Raw genomic sequence first — 24127 nt, 5'->3', positions numbered from 1 at the left:
AATATTCCATCAAGCCATTTTGTTCTGGCAGGAAGAGTTTTATAAAGTATGAAAAGTAGCTTTCCCTTAAACATATGGCCATCATTGAGTACTATTTACGTGTGTGAAATGTCAAAAATTTTTTATTATCTTTTTTTGGATTGATCATAACCATTAAACAATTAGCAGGAGAGAGGCAAAACCATCATGTTGGAGCAATGTGCATTATTATAAACATCACAGAAATTAAATTAAGCATTATTAGAGTTGTTTATAAAGACAAAGTGACCCTCAGAGCTTGTAGTCCCTTGGAAGAAAGAGAGGCCAAGTTCCCTGACTGAAGGGATAAACACATTTATGAATGAGAACCTAAAAACATATGTGTTTCTCGAATGTGAGCTCTGTGATAAAGACAAAATTATTCAGCAGACCATGGCTACTTAGGAAAAATAGTCCTTTCCAATATCCAAACTCAAAATCTCCTCTTGGAGAAAAGAAAATTCTGGCAGAGTATAAACTCTGAGAAGTGAAAATTTCCATGTCTAATATAGACTTTTAGAAAAGTATAGTGAAGTTCAGAAAATAGAGGTACAGGTAGAACCACCTTTTACAATTTGGAAGCAATTATTAGCATGAATAGTTGATGGAATGACAGTCCTGTGACAACAAAGGTTTTGTTTATAAATGGAGAACCTGACTGCAAAGCACAAGTAATAATGACTACTGTTAATTATTGAGCTTTTTCCTGTTATAACTTACATATATCCATTGAGGAATATCTCATAACCCTTCGAAGCTACCACAGGTATCTATCAACATTCATAATGTAGTACTACTTTTTAATGACACTTTGTAACACCCGCTTTGCGATTTCAAAATGAAAATCATGCATAATATAACCCACATACACATATGTCTTAATATCTTGAGCCACCAGGGAGGCCCACATCTGATTTTTTTTTTAAGGAATACTCTATTTTGTGGTTCTGCAGGAAAGCACTTTACATTTACTAAAGAATCAGTGGAAAAGAACTCAGTTTAAGATGCAGGAGTTAAATTGAGATCATTTTGAGAGAGGCACTGAGGCCAGAACTCTTAACAATATTTTCCAATGTGCAACAACCTATTAAAAAAAAAACACATGTATGGCAATAAAACAGAACAAGCAGTCACCAAAGTAAAATAAACAGACAGACAGACAGTTTTCCAACTTTCACAGAGAAAGAGCTCTGGACATTAACTTTGAATGTCCCTTGGCTCTGCCAATCAGGCTTCCTTCCCAGTGAAAGTTATGCTGCCTGGAGGTGGCAAGTTATCTGCCTCAAGGATAGAGCAAAGGTCTCTGCAGCAACTCCCTGGCTATGGGGTCTACCTTCAAGTCCCCATTTTGATGGAAAAAATGGTATTTGCTTCATCTAACAGTAGTTGGTGAAGTAACAGGTTGTAAGATAATTTGAATGTTCATCACCAAGATGCCCATGAAATAGCATTGGAAAGAGATCTCCCTGGGAAGATATGGGTTACCTGAGAGGTTTAGCTGGCCTCACCACCTAGCATGCAGAGAAAGACATGTACTTTGGGGTCCCAAGATTTGAGTGGGGATCTGGCTCTGTATTGAGAGGCTAGATAAGTTCTTTGCTTTCTCAAAACCACATGGTCATCATTTGTGAAATGGGATGGTTCCTAATGGTGTGGACAGTCATATTAGGAGGTTATGATAAAAGATTAACAATTACATACTTTTTTTTTCACTTGCATATTTTTAGCAGCATTTTTAGTAATAGCCAAAAATGAGAAAAAACAAAATGCCCATCCATCAATCAATGTATCAATAAAAAGTACTTCCTCTACACTCTGGGTAGTATTCAACAATAAAAAGGAACAGACCACTGACAGAGGCAAGAACATGGATGAATCTTAGAACAACATATTGAGAAAGATGCCAGACAAAAAGATTATACACTGTATAAATGCAATCATTTGAAATTCTAGAAAAGACAAAAACACAGCAACAGAGCATATTAGATTTTTCTGGGGGGTAGGAGCAGGCACTGACCGGGAAGGGGCATGAAGGAATTTGGGGCATTAAATGGAGGAGTCCTAAATCTTAATGATAGTGGTGGTTGCAAAATTGTAGATAATTCTAAAACTCATTGACCTATACACTTAACAGTGAATTTCAGTAATAATCAGACTTCATAAAGCTAAAAAAAAAAAAAGAAGACCCCAATAAAGAATAGAAGGTTTGGGTAAACACACAGTCCTTCAGTTAACAAGCTAAGTCTGGAAAATGATAAGACGCTCAATGTTCACTGGAATATCCATGAGTCACTTGATACATGGCAGTTTTTATTATTCATTTTAACTCCCTCTTTTCTTATGGTTCCTGATTTCTAAGTTTACAGAGACTCCATGATGATATAAGAATTAAATCAGCATGCAAGACAAGGGCATGCACACACAGCTATTTTATGTGCACGTCTTTCCTGAAAATAATGTTTTTTCCCTTTAGGGTAAATGGTGTGTCAGAAGATTCTGGTGAGCAGTTTCTGAAAAGTGCCCACATCTTTCCATCTGAATTGTGAGTGGCTACAATGATCATACTAAAAGGTAAGTATTCCCTGTGCAGAAATGCAGGGTCCACCACTGGTACAAACCAAGGAAAGATGGGTTATTTGCCTATAAATAGCATGGGGACCAGGAAAAAAATTTGAACTATAAAATACAGAATCATTGCCTGTTGAAAATTGTTCAAAAGGCTTTGGAGATAACTCAATTTCACCCCATTATTGTATAAATTTTATAATTTATACCTCAGTTTGATCTTTAACAGATCTAAGTATGATTATTATGAGATTTAGTACTTTATAGTTGATGCGAGAGAAAGATAAATGAGTAAAGGAGAAGTTAGCTCAAGCACATCTTTATGTGCAGGGATGGGGACACGCACACCCCACAGTGAGAGGTTAGATCAAGAGAGTTCAGGTTCAGTCTGGGAGAACAAACTGACCAGAGAATCAGAAGTCAATGAAAGAAGGGGTAAGGTGTAGGTGCAACATCAGTAGCTGCTGTGGAAATAGCCCTCATTCACTTTGAGGTAGAAGGCTTTTGAACCTTGATGATTACAAGATGCTGAAAGAATGTTACAGGGGCTGGAGAATTTATTTTTTTGGCTAAGCAGCAGAATCTTGACTGTACAGATATAACAGAACATGATTATGACAGATGACCAGCAAGTCGCATAGCTCAATGGCATGGCCCTCTTTATGGAGTCATTACCCTGCATGCTTGTTCCCTTTTCATTCCATATTAGCTGACTTTTTCCATTAAAGCCTGTGTTTTGCTAGTTATTGAAACTTTATAGAATTCGGCTACCTCCCTAACTAATCTCAGTACATGAATAAAACTTAAAAGTTATTTTTAGCCAAGTCTGTGTGTAAGATCTTACCCTTGTTTCCTGGTCTTTCTAAACCACAGACTTTAACAAAGACCACTCCCTATTCCAGGGACAACAAACAGACTACATATTAATAGTGACTTCTTTGAATGATTTTCATCTGAGACACTTTCATGTACTCCGTAACAAGAAATAATAAAACAAAGTATTATCTAGGGTTTGAGGGAAGCCAACTTTTGAGGTTTCCAGCCTGAACTCTACCTAGTTCTTTTCTTCCCCTCCTCCAGTCACTCTCCAAGGTCAGTACTCAGTATCATTTCTCTAGGGCCCCCAGAAAAAAAACTATCATCAATTCTTTACTCTCCTTTTTCCTTTGTGCTGCCAATCCATTTCTAAATATTGATCATTTAAAATTGCTGATATTTGACAAATTTTAATCCAGAAAAAAGGCAACTGTGTTACACTTCATCTTAGCAGTGATGGCATCTTGTGCTTTATTAGTTATTATGAAATGAACAGCATAACCTTATAAGAGAAAAGAACCTTACTTATAACATACCTCAGTTACTTCTAGGTACAGGCTGAGCCACTAAGACTCAATGTGAGAGAAGAAATTAGAAGAGTTAATGTCATCAGTTAGAGACAGCATCTAAACTAGATTCAGGATGATTGTATTCACAACCCAATTCTCTAATCTCCATAAAAGGAGTCAGCAAAGTTTTTCTGTAAAGGGCAAGATAGTAAATATTTTAGATATTTTAGGATCTGTGAACTACATCATCACTCTAATTATCATAAAAGCAGTCTTAGACAATATATAAATGAATGAGGATGGCTGTGTTCCAATAAAACTTTATTTACAAAAACAGATGGCAGGCTGGATTGGCCCTATAAGCTGTAGTTTGCCAAGCATTGTGCTATTAGAATACTTAGATTTAAAAAAAATCTGCAAACAGATGGGCTAGGGATTTGTGTATTGAGAGACTGTTCAATATGCAGGGTGCTAATTCAGCATAAAGAGCTCACTCACCATTTTACTTTTTTGCTCTGCATTTTCCTTAAAATTAGTAGTCAGTAACATCCAAAGTTGCTGGGATTTGCTTCTGGGCACTTAATAATGGTAGCTAAGTGTTTGTAATCTTCAATATTAGATTAGCAAAGATGGGAACAATATTCATAATACTGTTAATTCCTTGGTGATGTCTACAAAACCAACTTCTACCCTGATAAAAGAAATGTCATAGAATATGCTGTCCATCAGGCTGACTGAAATACCAAATTAGATACAAAAGTTATTTGGTGAAATTTTAATCACTTTAATCATTATTTAGTCAAACCTATTCATGTTGTGTGAATAAGGTTTGAATTGATACCTGTTCAACAAAATAACTTGAATACAGATATCTTTCCATCTCTCCTGATATCCAAGAAGTTACTTCAGCTACAATTACATTCAATTTGAGCTAAAGAAGCATGGGAGAATGTTATTAAGCAATTTAAAAGACTTTGTGTATCACATGCAATGGCCTGAAATCCAAAATACAGAAGGTAAGAATTATAAGGTCATTCCAAGATGGAACACAAATCAGCATGTATCAGACATGCTAACATCAATCAACATCCCTGCAGTGCAAGTCTGTTTTTCCATCTGCTCATTCATCCATCCATCTGAATATCTAGACTTCTAAACATCCACCCCCTATTATTTTTGAAGGCACCATATTAGGAATTGAGGGATCCAGTTAGGTAAAAGAAGGTCCCTGCTTCCAGTGAGCTACAGATATAGTTGGAGGGCAAAGTTAAGGCACAAAGACCATAATACAGAAAACCTAGGGTAGTGTTTCAAAGAAAAAAACAAAAAACAAAAAACTAAGTACCAAGACTATATTTGGAAGAAAATTTTAAAGAGCAGCAAAATGCAAAATAATCACCAGGAAGAGCTTTGAAGAGCTCCAGTTGAGATAACTTGGAGAAGGCACCATGGATATCTGACATAACAGAGTGAATCAACAAGCCTTTTTACCTCCAGATGCTAAATAAGGCAACTTGTTTCTGAAAGGCAAAAACCATATTGGCTATCACAGCTTATCCTTAAACATGCAATCTTTTTTCTTGAAATCATTTAATATGAATGCTTTCCATAAACAGCCATATCAGACTTGAATAATCTAATTCTACTTTTATAGAACTTTACACCCAATATTTTAGAGAAAACTGGAGTTAAAGAACAGCTTAGTATAGAACCCAAAGCAGCCAAGGACATTACAAAAGCTTATTGTGATATGAATTAGTAGCAAAGGTCCCTGGAAGTTAAGAATAATTGCAGATATTATCTGTACCCAGGAAATGAGTAAGAGATTCAAAAGAAATCTCACAATCAACATCAATGTTCAATTCAGGATTATCATTAATGATTTAACTCACTGAGTATGTTATTTATCGAGAGGTTAGTTTCTTTTAGTATCTTACTGATATCTGTTTACATTTTATGAAATAGAACAAAATACCAAGGTGGTTGTGAGTGACCTAAATTCCATTATTCACCATTTATCTTTTTAATCAAATTATCTGCCAATAAAACTGAAGGTACAAACCTTGACCAAAGACATCAACAGCCAATGAAATAAGAACTCACCAAGATACAAACCATCTTGTTTTCTCAGGTCCATTATGTCAATTCAACCAAGAGAAAATAAAAGCAAATTCCAGTGGTACTTACTTGCAGGTGATGGGGTGCTGCATCCACTAGGAGGAGGATGGCCATGGAGGCCATGGAGGGGAGGCAGGGACAGTCCTCCGATGACTGGTGGAAAGAGCAATGGGTAGGGTGCGGCTGGATAGTGAGTCATGTGTCCATTCACTGCCGGAACTGGACATGCGTGGCTACTGGTGGTCATGTTTCAGGCCTCAAGCATGAAAGGCGCTCTGGAGTGGGAAAGCATCCCTTCAGGCTGTGCACAAAAACGGGGCAGGTAAATTCTGAGCAAGAGTTGAGGCTGCTGTGTTTTGGGCAAAAGGCAAGATGGTTCAGCAGAAGATCTTACTTCTTCCCAGCCTGGTTTCTCCACCTCTCATTTTGTTATGCTGATTACACGGAGGATGACTTTCTTTAATTCAACTTCTCAGTTTAAAACTGGGAAGTTTAAAGTCCAGAGCTGCTAACTCTGTAAGAGAAAAGAAAAAAAAAAATAGATTTATCTCGCAAGTCAAAATATTTTCTTCTTTATGAAGTTTTGTGAAAAATTTCTATTATTAATCTAGGTTTCTAATTGCCAGATTCTTCTACATTCATGACTTCAATTTTTTTAAACTCTAACATCACAATATAGAATAAAACTTCTACACAGTTTCAAAATAGCACTATCCGATATAAACAACTCTTCCAGTCATTCCTATATTCCTAACCCTGCTTAACTTTTCGCCATGACCCTTAAACTACTTGATTGAGTACATGTGGGAGAGTTTGTTTTTCTCTGTCTTCCCCATCAGAATGTACTCACCAGGAGGGCAAAGTTTTCCTGTTTTGTTAAAAGTTATATTTCAACCTCCTTTAAGAGCATCTGACAGGCAACAGAAACTCAATAAATATTTGTTGAATGAATGGAACTATTTTCCTGCTTCTAGAGAAATTGATAGTTTAATGCTATCTTGTTTCCAAAATTTTATGTATTTTATATGAGCAACTTTGGATTTTAATGGTGAAATGACACACTCAACAATAAAAACATAATTGAGAGAGAAAACTATAACCCAATGAAAGATAAGAGATACAGTCATAAAAAAAAAAAACAACAGTGAAATATTTTGTCAGTTCCTACTGCCAACAGTATATGCTTAATTCTAATAAGAAAACAATCTGCCCATCTACCCATCCATTGATCCATACAACCACCATCCTTTATTTCATCTGTCTAATCATCCATTCAGTCTAACCCTTCTTTATTGGCAGGTATTGATGTAAGCACTAGAGATAGAGTGTGGATTAATACTAATGTAGTTTCTGCCCTCTACAGCATTTCTAGTTTTAACTCCTGGCTGAGGACATGTGATTAAGGGGAATGAAAATGCCTGGTCTCCCACAATAATACTCCAGTTCTGCCCAACTTGAATTCCTTTAGCCTGGGAATGGAAGGCTGAAACAGTTCCAGGGATGAGCTGACAATATACTCCACAGGTTCACATTGGTTCTGATGGCCAATATTCAGTAGAAGCTCTCAAACTCTGGCACCTACTGAATGCAAACCCATGTGGCAGGAAACAAGAACAAAACCCAAGACCAGCAGAGAGTGGTTATCAAGAGCATGATTCTAGAGTCAGACCACCTAGGTTCAAATCATACCTCTGCCCCTTGGATATTTATCTTACCATTCAATGTGTCAGTTTTGTTATAAAATAAAGATAGTAATAGAATTTACTTCAGAGGGGTGTTGTGGAGATTAAATGAGCTAAGGAGGTAATTCTAGGAAAAGAATAGTGCCTGGTGCAGAGCGAACACGTAGGTAAACAGTAAATACCAGGTAAAAGTTTACAGTAAACATTTATGTTGTCCCATCAAATAATATGCTTCTTGGAACAATCACGCTGGGTAAGACTTTGTTTTTGTTTTTGTTTTTAAGATTTATTTATTTATACAAGCACTGGGCACAGTCAGAAGCACGGGAGGGTGAGAGAATCCACCAGAGCCAGAGTGGAGAACAGAGCAGGCAGAAAGACGGAAATACACTGCTGAGGGGAGCAGCAGGCGGCAGGAGAGGTCTGCGCGCCATGTGGGACCCTCGCCCAGAGGCCGGGAATCGAACCAGTGCTACAGAGGCTGCGGGCCGCTTCACAACCCAGTGCTCAACCGCTGCACCACCAGGGAGGCCCAGCTGGGTAAGACTTTGGAGATCAGGGTAAGGAGACCACATCACAGTGGTCCTGTTATGGAAGAAGATAAGGATCTAGCTGAAGTTGAAAACAAAGACCCATTAAGGTTTACTGATGTCTCAGTTTCTGAAGTAAGCCTGATTGGTTAATACAAATCCCAAACAAAAAACAACTTCCATTTATTTGTTTACCATGTATCAGGCACTTTACTTACAAACTCTAAGCTCTAGCTTTTAGAATAGACCTACAAGGCAGTAATTATTTTCCACATGAGAAAACTAAGTCTCAGTGAGTTTAAAACACTGATTCTCAATGTCACAGTCAGCCTCTGACTTAGCCCAAATTGGAATCTATATCTGGTTGCTTCTACATCTCTGTTTTTCGCTCTCTGTTATGCTGTGTTTTTATATATTAAGTGCCTGCCTTGTCCTGGTTGTACCCTACATAGGAAAAAGTCTATGAGTGGTTGTAAAGTGAGTAGCTGTCCTCACTCAGATGACATTCTCCCCAGGACCTTGAATCCCTGATCTATTAATACTGAGGATGAATATCATCAACAGTAAGACCATAAGGTCTGAGGCTACCTAGAAGTTCGCTGAACCTTAATGAGACTACATTCCCGGTTGGCTTATGTAACACACTTAACTCCCCAAATATCAAAGTCCTTTGCAAACTTTCAAACCACAACTTACTTTGAAGACGAAAAGGTAGTAAATGGACTCTGAGAGGTACATGTTTTCAGTGCTTTCTCTTCTAAAAATCTCATATGATCTAATTTAACACTTCTATTGTGTAGTTAGTAGTAAATTAATTAGAAAATAAACAATGCCATTTAGTGTTTGCTGCATTTCCACTCAATTTGATTTTTAAATCACACACAATGCCCAGCATTGTTATAAATGGTCGCTTCTATCTCCATTAGACAAACTACCTCATTAACTGGTGGAGCTGACAGTTCAGCAAACCCACCCCCGCAGGGCACAATTCTTAGACTTTTAAAGCCGTTTATTTTTACCAACCAGGGACTCTTTCTACCCTCAATAATCCTTCATTTTTGCTTTCAAATACTGCAGATTTTCGGCAAAGGGATGAAAGATCAGGTGTCATGCCTAGGATCTTAAAAACAAAACCAAAAACTACTTACAGTGATAAGAGGTAAAAGGAAAAAAAAAATAATGTGCTGGGAAAATACTGTTGTATTGGTGGAAAATGGTCTCAACAGTCACTGGTCTATGTTCACATATGTGACTGATTAAGGCTATTCCTGGAAGCAGCAAATTTCCTTTGTTTCAGGCTTTTAGAAAAAAGATGGTCTCTAGTATTAACAATGGTTGGTTGGTTTTTTGGTTTTTTTTTTTTTTTTTAGTTCTTGCTTGATTTGAGTTTGGATTTATTCAGGGTCTTTATCTCACCACCTGAGGCAATGCAAACAGGCGCTGGGGTGGGAGAGTGTTGGGGAGTAGGGATTGGGTCAGGAGTTCTTGGATTTACAACCCAGCAAATTCCAGGTATCTGTTTTGTCATCTGTGAAAGGGGTTGAGGGAGGAGGAGTAGGTTTACCATTAAGTTTCTTGAACTGTTTGGTCCAGAAAACAACTGTTTTACAAGATACTCAATGAGCGAAAGAATATTTTAATAGAGAAAGCAGAAGGATTTTTAAATAACTATTTGCATAATGATATTGTAAGGCAATAATCTGCTTTTGATAAATGGTAGAATGATAAGAGGTTTACCACTAATCCCTTGAAGGATATGCGCCCATCCAGTGGCAGAAGTTTCATGAATTATTAACATCTATGCATGTACCTGTGAAATCTTAGCATTAATAAAACACAGGATATTTTCTCCAGCTTATTTTTCCCGTTGTAAGATTGTTTTTTTAAATTGCATTTTAACATTTAACTCACCAGAGGTTACTTTTGTATTTATTTTTACCAACATTTACACATTTCTAAGCTTATACCAAACATTTGGTATTTATTGTATACACATTATACGTACATACATGTTTTCTTAAAATGTAGTTCGTTTAGACCAATTGGACCTAAAAGCAGAGTCCCCAAACCAGCAGCAGCAGCACCAGCAAACTTGTTAGAAATGCAGATTCTCTAGATTCAAGCCCAGAGCTTCTGAATCATAAACTATAATCTTTGAAGTGATCTAGCAATCTGTATTTTAACAAGCCCTTCAGATGATTGTGATGCAGCTAAAATTTGAGAAACACTGCTCTAGACATGAGGTTGACAAATTTCTTCTGTAAAGGGCCAAAAATAAATATTTTATATTGCAGGCTATACAGGCCCCATCAGAACTACTCAACTCTTCTAAACAACTTCTTGTGGAATAAAAGCAGCCACAGACGTCCCATAAATGAGTGGGTATGGCTGTATTTCACATTATTTATAAAAATAGGCTGCTGAATATGGCCCATGACTTGCTGACCCTTGTTTTAGATTAAGAAAGAAAAACAGTTCACCAGCCTAAGATCTCCACTCCCATAAGCAGCTACTTGAAAACGTCTTTAGTTGGGTTTCTTTCTCATATTTTTAGATAAGTACCTGCATTTTTTTTCATAATTTTACAAAATTTTCTTTTTTATCTATTGGTTCCTATTATGCACATGACTTGGCTCTTGTAGGCCATTAGTCACACAAAATATCCTCTATCCTCTTTTACTGCCAATATAATTTCAAAAAAGAAAATTATTTACATTATGTTCACATTATGACTAAATATTGTTACATATGAGCTATGTAAACCACTATATTCAAAGTTCCTTTCCTTTATTTGTTTTTCCTGTAGTTAATAATTACTTTGTTTATTTAATCTGGTCTATAAATAATCTCTGATCTATAAATAATTCTTTCCTAGACCTCTGAACGAATTTTGCCAGATATGTCACATACTAGTTCCACAACTGGAAACATTCCTTCTGCTCCAGGGCTGATTGACTGCTTTCCTACTCTCATGCAAGATGTCAAACTAGCACTTTCAATTCTCACAAGTTTTTTGGAACTTTTGCTTCCTGGGTTTTGTATCTTCCTCTTTCTTGATTTACTTTGTCATCTGGAAGACTTTCATGCTAAGATCGGAGAAATGATACATGGGATGTGTTCTGCTAAGTATAGAATTATAAATGGGGAATAACTTAGTAATTTGGAATTTTAAGGATGTTGCATCATTTTTTCAAACCTTCTACACTGCTTTGAAATGGCTAATGTCTGATTTCAAATCCTATGTGCCTGATGTCCTTCCATTTTTGGAAGTCTTTATAGTATTCTCTTACCTCCCTTGATTTTCTTTTTCTTTTTTTAGATTGTGCCAGGTATTTGGTAGAGGTCTTCAAACTGGTGACTCATTACACTCAGGAAAAATTGTACTTTATGCTTCCTTTGATGTCTTCTTGTATATATACATATACACATATATATATATACGAAATATTAATGGATCTTCTGAATTGATTCTCTAATTTTGTTACATTGTCTCTCATTTCTACTTTGATCTCCAATTATTTTCTAATCTCCAATTATTTTAATCTCCAATTATTTTCTAAGTTTTTTTAATGTATACTGCCATATATTTAATATCCATGAGTTTATTTTATTTTTTCTTTATTTATGCACCCTACTTTTTTCAAGTATGCCTTATATATTTTCTGATATTAAGGTCTTTCAATGTCTTACTACACTGACTACTTTCACTTTTTCTGTTTTATTTCCTTTATTATTACACATATTTCTCAATTACATAATTTCCCCAATTCTATACCTGCCCATTTATATCTAAAAGATGGTGCTTGTAGCAAGCTCTGTTTTTATAAGCATTATTGTCAAGTGAGTAAGTTTGCAAAAAACGTGATCTAACTGGGATATTTCTTTGCCAGAGTGTATCTAACTGCTCCTGGCTCAGAACTTCCTCTCAGTCATCACTTCCACCTTTCAGGATACCTGGAACCTCTACTCTCTAGGACTATCAAAAAAATCTATTGCTTATATTTCTTTGTTTTTCTTTTGCCATCTCCTTTTAAAAAGGCCCTTATCAAACTATATTCTGCAATTTACTAATTTATTACTGTCCATTGGCTTTTCATCTTCAACAAAAGTTGTTGCCATGTCTCATGTCTTTCCTGTCATTACTATTGCTCATACTTTTTTACACCCCCTTATTGTTGTTTTTGTAAAGATTTGGGAGGGACAGAGAAAAGTGCTTGTTGTTATATTTTACTAGAAAATCATCAAATTAAAAAAAAAAGCAATCTGTGACCAAATAAAGTTGGAAAACATAGACTGGATGATTCCTTAACCTTTTTTAGTTCCAAATTTCTTCCATGAAAAGGAAATTAAGTAATAATCCATGAGGAGAATTTTCATTTAAGCAACACCCCGGGAGAGATAAGGTTAATTCAGCCAATGTCTAAATTGTTTTCTCTGTGTGGCAAGCAAAAGATAGTAATGGTCCTGATCTAAAATTGTACAAAAAAAGTAAGACAAAGACATGCAGTGGGGCTGCAAGTCAAGTGAGTTCTACCAACAAATGAAATAAAGATGGGATTTGATGGGCTTTCACCACGCATCTTCAGCCATATTGGATAATTAGAAATGTTAGTTATTTAAGCCACTGATAATTTGATATGAACTTTTTTAAAGACTGAGATGGAGAGAGGATTCTGTTAGAGTCTGACTTAAAACTGAGGAGTGAAGCAATTTAACATGGCAAGAAGTAGTAGCTTTACACTGTAGAGCCTTTGAATGTATTCCAAGGAACAACAGACAAGATTTTTGGAGAAAACGCTGTATCTGTTTTATTCTACTGAAATTTAATGGCACCATGGGTGATGTGGCTGACATAGAAAGAGGCAGAGATGAACAAAAAATTGATATTTAAAATGAGTGTGATGAAGCATAGAAAACTCTGTTTCTTTAGCTGATTTAGAATTTATTGTGGGGAAATCTTTGCTTCAACAGACACTACATGCATACTGCCTCTTTTCCAATATATTTTAGCTCAAACCTCCCTATTTATTTAAGGTATTGGTTCCAGGTAATGTCGCTTAAAATTTCTCAAATGCATTTGACCAAGTACCAGTTTTCAGCAAAAATGCCAAACTAAGCACAAATTCTGTCAGTTGCTTTTGCTGTAGAAAAGAAACATGGCTGTAAAGAAGTCAGTTTTGCATGCCTCATAGTTTTGTAGCTTTTCTTATATCCATTGCCTTCATCATAAATCCTACTGATAAAATTATGTCCAACTTAAACCAAGCGGAAGCCTCACTGAATAACTTGAATTTGCCCCCAAAAGAGATATGTCTTACCAACTTTTACTTAATTTTGGAATGAAAGAGATAGAAGAGGGTCATTAAAAGGAAACAATTCAGTCAGAGGTATCCCCTAGACCACCAAGTGAGCAGAGAATGAAATCTGAATTTCATCTCTGCATCAGGAGAAGGTCATTTGGTATATTAAAGACCTATTTTTAAAAGCCTATATAAAATGTCCTCTTTTCCTTTTTAGGTCATTTTTATAATATTCTGTCTGCTGAAGAAACACAAAATGAAAATATGACTTTCAGAAAATGACAGGAGGAAATATACATATATATTAATGTGAAAAACTTGAAGATATTAATTACATAAATCATGGGAGTAGTAATGTATGTTTTCTTAGGGAGTGAACACTCAACACAAAGTTGATACATATGCTAGCATTGTTATGCTTCCTGGAGCCTGCTTCACATTGAACTACACACAGAGTCCAATGCATAAGGTATAGAGTGTCTATATATTAGACCAAATATTGGCTGGTACCCATTTGTTTTTTGAGCAAAACAACAGCAGGCAACTCTTTGTACAATAATTTCCAAACTTTATATCATGCAATCCTGCAAAGCCAAGCAAAATGAATGGACAGTGGAATAGGATTTAATTCCCAAGGGAAAGTCAGCTATTTCTAGTCTCTTCACTCACCTATGAGGTTGTCTAGGAGAAGTCTGCCCATTGGCGTCTCAACACCAAATGGCCACTCAGCTGTCCTACCATAGTTTTACTACTGATTAGTACTGAATGCCCAACACACCATGAAAGAAACATAGAGAGGACTGGATCAGAAATGGAAAAAATATACAGAAAAGTTGGCAGAAACCAGGAGGCTAGATTGAGCGTAAGTGAGCAAGAAACACAAGTCAGGAGATGGCAGAAAGGTAACAGTAAAAACAGGTAAAATGAATCAAAATAGCCACAGGTGTCCTTTTAAAGTTGGCTTTAGTGTCCAAAATGACATTCTGAATTTTGTAAGACCTGAGTCTTCAACTGTACAACTGTTTTATATTTTTCCTTACTTCTCTCTTCCACAAACTCCCCAATTGTATCTCAAGACCTCAGATCCTAAAAGACCTTGCAAGATCAGCAATTAATTATAACCTTTTTGGAAAAATGAGGTGACCAGTGGACTTCACTTGACTGTAATAAAAGATCACTGATGCAATGTCAATTTGCATGTTAAGATGAAGACTGACAGTGTTTTCAGTAGGATTTGTAAGTTTCTATTCATGAATAACATAGTGTTGGCAAGGAGCTAAAGGAGCAGACACATTTGGGGTCTCTGGATCCCTGCAGTTTATAACATTGAGAATATAAAACAGACATAATGTACTTTTTATAATCAAACTAAGCATCTATGCATATCCAATCATTCAAATTTAATTCTTAGCATATTCAAAACAGAAAATTCATGTAATAGAAGTCATAGTATGATCCCCAAGCAGTGACTTTAATTAACCAGTATTTTCATTAATATTTAAGTAATACAACATGCTTATAATTTGGGAGGGTATGTCTACTCTAGAAATTGAGGTCTAGCTGTAAATGTATTTCAAGATGTTTTCACATTTGCCTTTACAAAATAAAGACAACAGAAGAGCTAGGATTTTCATGGTACATTTGGGTTATTTCAGTTGTACAAATCAAAGGAGTGTCTGCATGGTTTCCACCTTAAGAACGGGAGTGTTAGATATGCTACAGAACATTGGGCCATTATATACATGGGCTACCCATACCTACTCTACAACTGCTAAGTTTCTGGAACTAATTTGGGTCTCTTCACTTTTATGAACCAGGTTAATGTCACTTTTTATACTTCTTATAATGGCAATAAGGGTCTCTAATTACTTTTCTTAACCAATATTCAGTGGTCTACATGTGGCATTTGGGTAACCATCTCTTGTCTCTCTGATGGGACAGGATCCCTGTCACTAACCATCCCTTCTCCCCCAGCACCTTCTGGCAGAGGTCAATATGTTTTACCTAGCTCTTGTCAACTGCCTTTTCCCCATTGGCTGAATTTTACCCCATGGCTCTAGGTATTAGTTATGTGTTTATGTCAATCTGAAGAAGCAAGCAATCTGGAACGACCACCACACTTCCTGATCTACTTCAATGAACACCTTGCTGTAATCATTGTAGCTTGGGCCATTCATACTGGGCCCTCTTGGAGAAGGATCAGTGTTCATTTTCAACACCATGTCATATTGTTAGTTCCCTTGAGAACAACTATGGCCAGATGAAGTACCACAGCTACAGATTTTCCTAATGTTCTTTTCATTCCATGCTATCTTTACTTCCTGAGATCAAAAGACACATCAGAGCTGTAATTCAATAGATTAGAACTTTTTTGTTGGTTTTCCAAAACTTAGTTAGAAATATGTCTGTGTCATTAATACTCTCAGCTTATAGTGGTTGAGTAGAGCCTAAGGTCAGGGAGGTCGAGTCCTGACTTGATTCATTCATCCGTTAGCAGATCCCTTTATTTTCCAACATGGGCCATGAATATAGTATTAATATCTTATAGAATAGTGTGGAAAAAAGATTGAGAAGAACTACATTAGAATTATGCTACTACAGAAGGAAGGAAAGATCAAATTAAAAAATACATTATTTTTTAACTATGAAAGAATGCCTAACTTCTCTAACTAGATTTGATTGGACTCTAAATCCCTACACATTTTATTATAGTGGTGAATTCAATTTATTACTTGGGCTTCTCCTCTTCTAGGACTGTGTAAAGGACCCAGGATCTCACACACCAAAACATTAGGGTTGGACTATATGAAAAATCATAGACAATAACAAGTGCTGAAGACAACGTGAATAAATTAGAACCATTCACTACTGGCAAGAATATAAAATGGGGCCTCCCCGGTGGCGCAGCGGTTGAGCTCTGGGTTGCAAAGCTGCCCGTTGCCTCTGCAGCGCCGGTTCGATCCCCGGCTGCCGGGTGGGTCCCACATGGCGTGCAGACCTCTCCTGCCGCCCGCTGCTCCCCTCAGCAGTGTGCTTTAGTCAGACTGCCTGCTCTCTGTTCTCCCCTCTGGCTCTGGTGAATCCTCTTACCCTCCCGCGCTTCTGACTGTACCCAGTGCTTGTATAAATAAAAATAAAATAAAATCTTAAAAAAAAAGAATATTAAAAAAAATATAAAATGATGCATCCATTTTGGAGAATAGTTTGATAGTTTCTCAAGATGTTAAATGTATAATTAACATATAGCTTAGAAATTCCACTCTTGGGTATAGATGTAAGAGAATTAAAAGCATATCCAAGGAAAAACATGTACATGAATATTACCAGAAGCACTGTTTATAAGAGTCAGAAAATAGAAACAACCCAAGTGTCTGTCCATTGATGAAATGGATAAAAATGTATTGTCTACCCATACAATGGAATATACTTCAGTCATTAAAAAGGAATGAAGCACTGATACATGTTACAATATGGATGAGCCTTGAAAACTTTGAGGAAAATAAGTAGGACACAAAAGGCTACATACTATATGATTCAGTTTATATTAAATGCCCAGAATATGCAAATCATTATACGGAAAAGTAGATGAGTGGTTACCTGAGCAAGGAGGGAAGGAGAAGTAGTGTGATTCTTAGTGGGTATAGGGTTTCTTTTTAGAGTGATGATAATGTTTTGGAATTAGTGATGACTGTGGCAGTGTTTTCTGAACATACCAAAACCACTGAATTGGTAAAGACTGAAAAGGGTGAATTTAAGTTATGTGGATTATATCTTGAATTAAGAAGAGCAGCAAGTATATAAACCAAACAATCAACCAACCAGACAAGCAACCAAACAAGGTAGACTGGGCTTCAATGTATACTAGTTTCACTGATAAATACCTAAGTTCTGAGCCCAGATTGGCCTCCACTTATATGTATTTTTTGCCTCTGTGTCCAGGGCATTAAGTCTAGCCTTCCCAGGGCACCATGCTTTCATTGTCTTTTTTTTTAACAATTTATTTATTTATTTAAAGATCTATTTATTTATTTATTCATACAAGCATTGGGTACAGTCAGAAGCACAGGAGGGTGAGAGAATCCACCAGAGCCAGAGCGGGGAGCAGAGCAGGCAGAAGGACTGAAGTACACTGCTGAGGGGAGCAGTGGACGGCAGGAGCGGTCTGCGCGCCATGCGGGACCTCCTCCGGTGGCCAGGGAGCAGCCGGGGATCGAACCGGTGCCGTGGAGGCTGCGGGCAGCTTCGCAACCCAGTGCTCAACCGCTGCACCACAGGGGAGGCCCTGTCTTTAGAAGGACTGTTATTTCCAGGGACTTTTCACTATCAGGTCTGGGTCCCCACCATTCAAGGGTGCATGTCCTCTTGTTCCCTACTCATCTTCAAAGAACCTTCCTTTTTTCTTGCCTTGCCTCTTATGCATTTTCTTACATTCTAAGCTTGATTATTTTAAATATTATTTACATTCCTGAAAGTGATGCCAATAAACTTGCATTTGTTACTTAAAATATATTTAACATTTTGAAAAAAAATGACCTAGATATTTATACACACAAAACTAGCTCTGCAACATGGTATGCACACGCATATGTAATAAGAAAATTGGAAAGGTAAAAGGATGAAAAAGAATGATGAAAGTTTTCCATTTCTGAGCTAGAGGAAATCAGGAAAATTCTGGAGATCCTGAAAAAAGTCTTGAGTGTTGTTGATTTATAGCCCTACATTAATGGGAATAGAATATTGTCTTAGTTCATTCAGGCTGCTAGGACAAAATGCCATATATTATGTAGCTTATAAATAGCAGATATTATTTCTGCATTCTGGAGGCTGAAAAGTGCAAGATCAAGGCATTTAGCATAGTTATAGTCTGATGTAGGGCCTCTTCCTGGTTGACAGTTGGCACCTTCTTGGTGGGTCCTCACTTGGGGGAATGAACACACAATTTCTCTGGGGTATCTTTTATAAGGGCACTAATCTAAATCATGAAGGCTCTGCCTTGCAACCTAATACCTATTAAAGATGTTTCCTCCGAACACCATTATCTTAAGGGTTAGAGTTTTAAATATTAATTTGCGGGCGCGGGGTGGGAGGAAGCACAACCATTCAGACCATATCAGACATGGAATTAAACCTCTGTACAAGAGCTGCTCTGAGCCAGTTGTGGAAGGCTGAATGATACCTCCAAAGGTGTCTGTTTCCTATGTGCTGGAACATGGAAATGTTTTCTTATATAGCAAAGGGGACATTGCAGATGTGATTAAAATTAAAAATCTTCCAATGGGAAGATACCCAGGTAGCCCAATGTAATCACAATGGTCCTTACAAGAGAAAGACAAAGGGAGACTTTATTATAGAAGAGGTGAAGGTGATATAAAATGGAAGCAGTGTTTGGAGAGGCAGAAAGTAGTACTGAAGGTGGAGAAAGGGACCAAAATCTAAGGAATATAGTACACCATTAGATATTGGAAAAGGCAAGAAACAGATTCGCTGCTCTGAGCCTACAGAAGGACCTTACCCTGCTGACCCCTTGACATTAGCCAGTGAAAGTGATTTTGGATCCCTGAAACTCCAAACCTGTAGCAGAATAAATTTATGTGGTTTTATTTTTTTTTAATTTGCTATATCTGTTCTTTATTATTTTTGTTATTTTAAATCATTATGTTAACAACACAGTACATGTCTTCAGTGTATAGGCTCATACATCTACAAATGTATGTTATCACACCAAGTCCACCACCAAAGAATCAATAATCCTCCAGAATGATCATTAAGCCTCCTCTCACCTTTACTTGCTCCCCCTCTCTTCCCTTCAGGTAGTCTTAGCTCAGCTGTCATATTTCAAGGGTTTGTTTTATCTGTTTCATGCTTTTTTTTATGATCTGCATATGAGTGACATCATTCCATATTTGCTGCTCTCCTTCTGACCTAAATAGTTTAGCCTCGGTCATTTGTTACAGCAGCAGCCCACTCTGAGTCTTAAAGGAATTAGTGAAAAACATGAACCTAAAACACAGAGTATTACTTATTCTGGAACCACTAGCTAGATTTGCCAAAATAGGTTTTTCCCCCTCTTGGATAAAAGAGTCCAATGTGTGACTTCAGGGAGGAAAACTTAGATCACTATTGGTTACTAAAATTTCCTAAAACACTGAAGCAGAGATGAAACCAAGTGCTATTATTGGTCTTACAGAAAATGTGGATTTGGGAAGAGACCAGGAGTCAGAACAATGTCAAGAGAAGAGGGAGATACCTTGTTGGGAATGTAAACCATTCCTGACCAAGTGTTTAACATATTTGACTACTTTGTCTTCATATTATGTCGGGTGAAAATTATGCCATTTCAGGGCTTTCCTGAAAATTGCCAGAGTCTAGACATAATTGATAGAGCTATTTAACCAGAAACGGAATCGAGAAGGCAGCTAAAGGAAAGGACGAGAAAATTCATGCACGTGTGTTTGTGGGTTTGTAGAGTCTGGAACAAAAATAACAAATTTCAACTTTATTTTTTGTTTTTACTTAATAATTTCCTCATTTACCCTATCTGTGTTCTTAAGATTGGGAGTAGAAGGAAAAAAGATTACAATCTTTTTCAGGCACATAAAAATGTGTCTGAATTATTTTTCTTATTCTATTTGGGAGGGGGAAAAAAGAGTACTTACAAAATAATTAAAAATTTTAACCTCACTTAAACACTCGAGTTAGGTTTGTAACACTAGGGAATAGCTTATTTCCATTTTAATTCATTCCAACACTTTCTTCTCTAGGCTGGCAGCTTTGCTGTGGCACCCCCACCCCCATCATGGGACTCCCTCTTTGCCTGTTTGTCGGAAAGACCCTTAAGGGATAGGTGGGAGATCAAAGAAGACAGATTTCAAAAAAAATGCTTTCTTTGTACTTCATCTGAAAGGAAGCAAACATGCTACATGATAAAACAGATGTAAGAAATTCACCAGAATATACTTTTAAGTGGCACCTTTCCTTTCAGACAGTTATAATAAGTGGGTCAACAACTTACAAAGCTTGTGCTATTTATTACCCAAGGCACTGTTGGAATACTTCTTAGGAAGAACGGCCACTAGAGGTAATGTGGCAGAGAGACAGCTATGCCCTTGCCAAATCCCATTTCCTTCTCCTTCCAGTCACAGCTGGACAATATTTCCCAACTTCCCCTGCAATTAGGTGGGGGCATGAGGCTGAGGTCAGCCTGGTGGAGTGTGGGTGGAGGTAATGAGGGTTCCACCTCCAGACCCAGTTGCCCAAACCTCCGGTGGAATTCTTTTCCCTTAATTGCTGTGTGGATGCAGAGGGTCAAGTACAGAGATCTGACAACTTAGGAGGTAGTAGAGCCACCACTTGGAAGGAGCCTGGGTCCCTGAATGGATGTGTGTGCCCTGATGGCCTTGTACTGGATTATGACATCACTGAGAAATAAATTGGTATTGTGTAAAGGCACGGACATTTGAAAGTGTATATTACAACTAGACTAACTTACAAAGTCATTGTTTACATAGTCACTTTCTGACTTTATATTTTCACTTCCATTTTGATTTCCAAATCTATCCTAACCCTTTTGATTAGGCAGAATAAAGAATTGTAACACAGTAATAATCCAAGTTATGGGGTTGTCCTCAAAGAATATTTTTAAATGATTGTCATGTCAATAATGACTGTTTTCCAACAATTTAAATTTTATATATAATGTAATCCCTGATCTTTGAGGTGAAAATTATGGTAGTCCAATCCCCAGCATGGGAGGATGGGAGTTTGTTAAGAAATTTAGCAGTATTATTTTGACAATTTGGCTGATAATGCATAAACTGTTATGTTTCTCAGGTATTTATGTTTTAAGTATTTAACTTCAGTTATGTAAACATTATTTGGTAAAATGTTATTTGTTAATTGTGGCTTTTTTTCTTAGTCAAGATGACCACATTTTAGAAAAGCTATTAATTCAAAATGTGTCCAATTAAGGACTTGTGCTGGGCACTTAGTGGTAAGTTGTCTTAATATTTTTGAAATGCCAGTAACTTTAAGCATTTTTGATTAAACCAGTTCTTGCTCATAGGTAGCTGAAAACAGAACAGTACATTTTCTTTCCATGTTTACATTTAGCAAGACATCTATTGGCTCTATATTACTTATCCCTCTATTTTTATCAGATGTATTTCTAAATACACATATTTTAATATGTATACATTTTTAAAGTAAAATCTCTTGACTTAAAAAAGAGCAATCTAGGAAATTTCTTCAAGAAATAACAAATGTATGAAAATGATCATTATTTCCTACTGACTGCAACTACACAAGTGCCTGCTACAATTCTGGCTCCAGCCTTTCTGCTGGCCAGTTAGTGGGAGTTTAATTGGAAGACCTGCCACATTCTTAACTATTTTGTCACTCCAGCAATCTGTATGAGACAGCACCTCTTTTGCCCCTATTCTTGTTAAGATTCATCCTGTCTCTCTCTTGCTTAAACTCTATTTTCAGGAGTTGAAAAAAATTCAGCCTAAAAATTTCTCTGGGCCAAAACATAGCCTTGGGCATCTTATGCTACAAGGGACTTAAAAACTGTGTCTGAGGCATTTTTGAATCTGTTGTAGAGATGAGAGCATCTTCATTTAAATTCTGCATATTTTTATAATGGTTTAATTCTTTGTGGGCAAGCACTTAAAAATCAAAATAAAAAATTAAGTGAAAACTCTAAATGTTCCCCTTTTATAAAACTGATGCAAGAATCTATGTGATTGGAGTCACTTAAAGTGAAGGGAAATGAACAGTGAAAAAGCTCTCACTGGTAATGGGAATGAATGGCCATATTTCCATGACATTTTACCACATCCACTCAAACAGATGGGATTCCAGGGCTAACTGGCCTCTGTTGAGATGAATGAGATTCCACAACTATTAGCACATTGGCATAGAAATAGGCTGGATTCAGTTGCAGAGGCTTTCTTACAGAAACAAAGAAGATCACAAAACTATCCTGTCCCTTGTGCCCATCAATGCCTTCCCATTCGTTACTGAATCCTATTCATTCTGGCTAATGCTATATTCAACATCAGATGACCCTCTCCAGGCACCACATGGGAATCCTGAGGACTTGATCAACTATTAACTACCTTGATGCTGATGTGGCTGATTTGGGGACAGAAGACCAAACAGCACTCTTAAAAGTGGGATTTCAAGTTAAAAAAAGGGGCCAAGCAAAAATCAAACAGGCTGAGAAAAAGCAGACACACTGATAAGCAAATGGACTAGGCCTCCTGTGTTGGCAAAGGTCACCCAAGACATTGAAATTCAATGAAAGGGGTTTTAAGTTAAGTAAAACAGGCAAACACAAGGGAACCTATCATGTAAAAAGGCTGGGGGCCAATGCCCCTTTTCCTATAGAAGGGAGCCAGCATGGGGCATGCTTTGCAGATGGACTGGGGTAGTACACAGACTGCAGAGCACATCTGGCACACAGGTGTATGGTCTTATATTCCTAAACTAGCCATCAATAGTCATGTGCAAAAAGTCCTATTGTTATTTTGGGCAGAAAGCAAAAAGAATTACAGCTGAGAGATCATATGCTTTTCAAAAAGTGTATGGGTCCCTGCCAAAATATTCTTTCTCTGGCAGATTATATTTTTAATCCACCTACTTAATTAACTAGCTCCTCAGTGGATCAAATGATATTAGTGAGTTAGAGTAATATCGCCACTGGAGCAGCCATTTAATTCTGGCAACTCTAAAGCAAATTATTTCATAAATGGATAGTTTATTCAATTCAGTTTAGTTCCAATTCAATTCTGAACCCCTTCTATGACCAAAGTACTGTGATAGATCTGTAGGGGAACAAAGTGAGGGAGGAATAATTTCTGCTGACAATCTAACAAGGGAATGGTGAGCTCTACACATGTTGCAGCAATGTAATGCAAATAAGGTGTGGGCGTGCTGGGGATGTGGTGGAAGCAAAGTGTATGGTGCAGAGAACTTGATGGTACAGAGAACATGGAAGTGGGACATTGAAACACACAAAAAGAATCAGTGAATAGAGATGTTCGGGGAGTAGCAATATTATTTGAGATGGAATATGGAACAAGTATAGAGACAATAGAGTGATATAAATATGAACTAGAAGATGGCAATCTGAATGGATAGAAGAGGAATAGATGTGAACATAATTTAACAAATGAATGAATGAATGAACTAGGCATGCTTCATGAATGATAGTGCCTTGTTTAGGCCTACATTAATGCTGGGATACAACAACAAAAGACACACTCATGACACACACACACACACTTCGAAGTAGTTCACAGCCTAGTGGGGGAAAGTACTAGTACTAGGGTTTGTCCAGTGCTCTAGTAGAGGTATTTACTTGATATTATGAGAGCACAGAAGATGTCCAGCTAATTATACAGTCCAATGCCCATAAAAATTCAAAGCATAATGTCCTAACTCTAACTTCATTGATTTGCCACTTTCTCATCTGTCCTTTGTAGAATGAACCTAAGTCAACCAACTTTATACCAATAACTCCATGAAGTACAATAATTATCTCTCCATGCTCTTAGTAGGGAATGAATTTTTGAGCCATATTTTGTGCA

At 37.0% G+C, this 24127-nt stretch overlaps 1 protein-coding gene across 8 annotated transcripts in view; it reads right to left on the bottom strand.

The window, feature by feature from the left end:
- The window catches only part of RARB (retinoic acid receptor beta), an 885139-nt gene that overhangs the window by 321795 nt on the left and 539217 nt on the right, over positions 1 to 24127 (bottom strand). For all 8 annotated transcript variants that reach the window (XM_054692829.1, XM_054692837.1, XM_054692832.1 and 5 more), the window contains one exon: positions 6096 to 6540. In XM_054692829.1, coding sequence (XP_054548804.1) covers positions 6096 to 6273 — 178 coding nt within the window. In that variant the 5' untranslated portion in view covers positions 6274 to 6540. The remainder of the gene's footprint in view (positions 1 to 6095; positions 6541 to 24127) is intronic.

The sequence above is a fragment of the Talpa occidentalis genome, unplaced genomic scaffold, assembly GCF_014898055.3.
Source record: "Talpa occidentalis isolate TD23 unplaced genomic scaffold, MPIMG_talOcc4v2.1 talOcc4.10, whole genome shotgun sequence".
Taxonomy (NCBI): domain Eukaryota; kingdom Metazoa; phylum Chordata; class Mammalia; order Eulipotyphla; family Talpidae; genus Talpa; species Talpa occidentalis.
The sequence above is the reverse complement of the archived record's forward strand: the minus strand, read 5'-3'. Positions and strand labels throughout refer to the sequence as shown.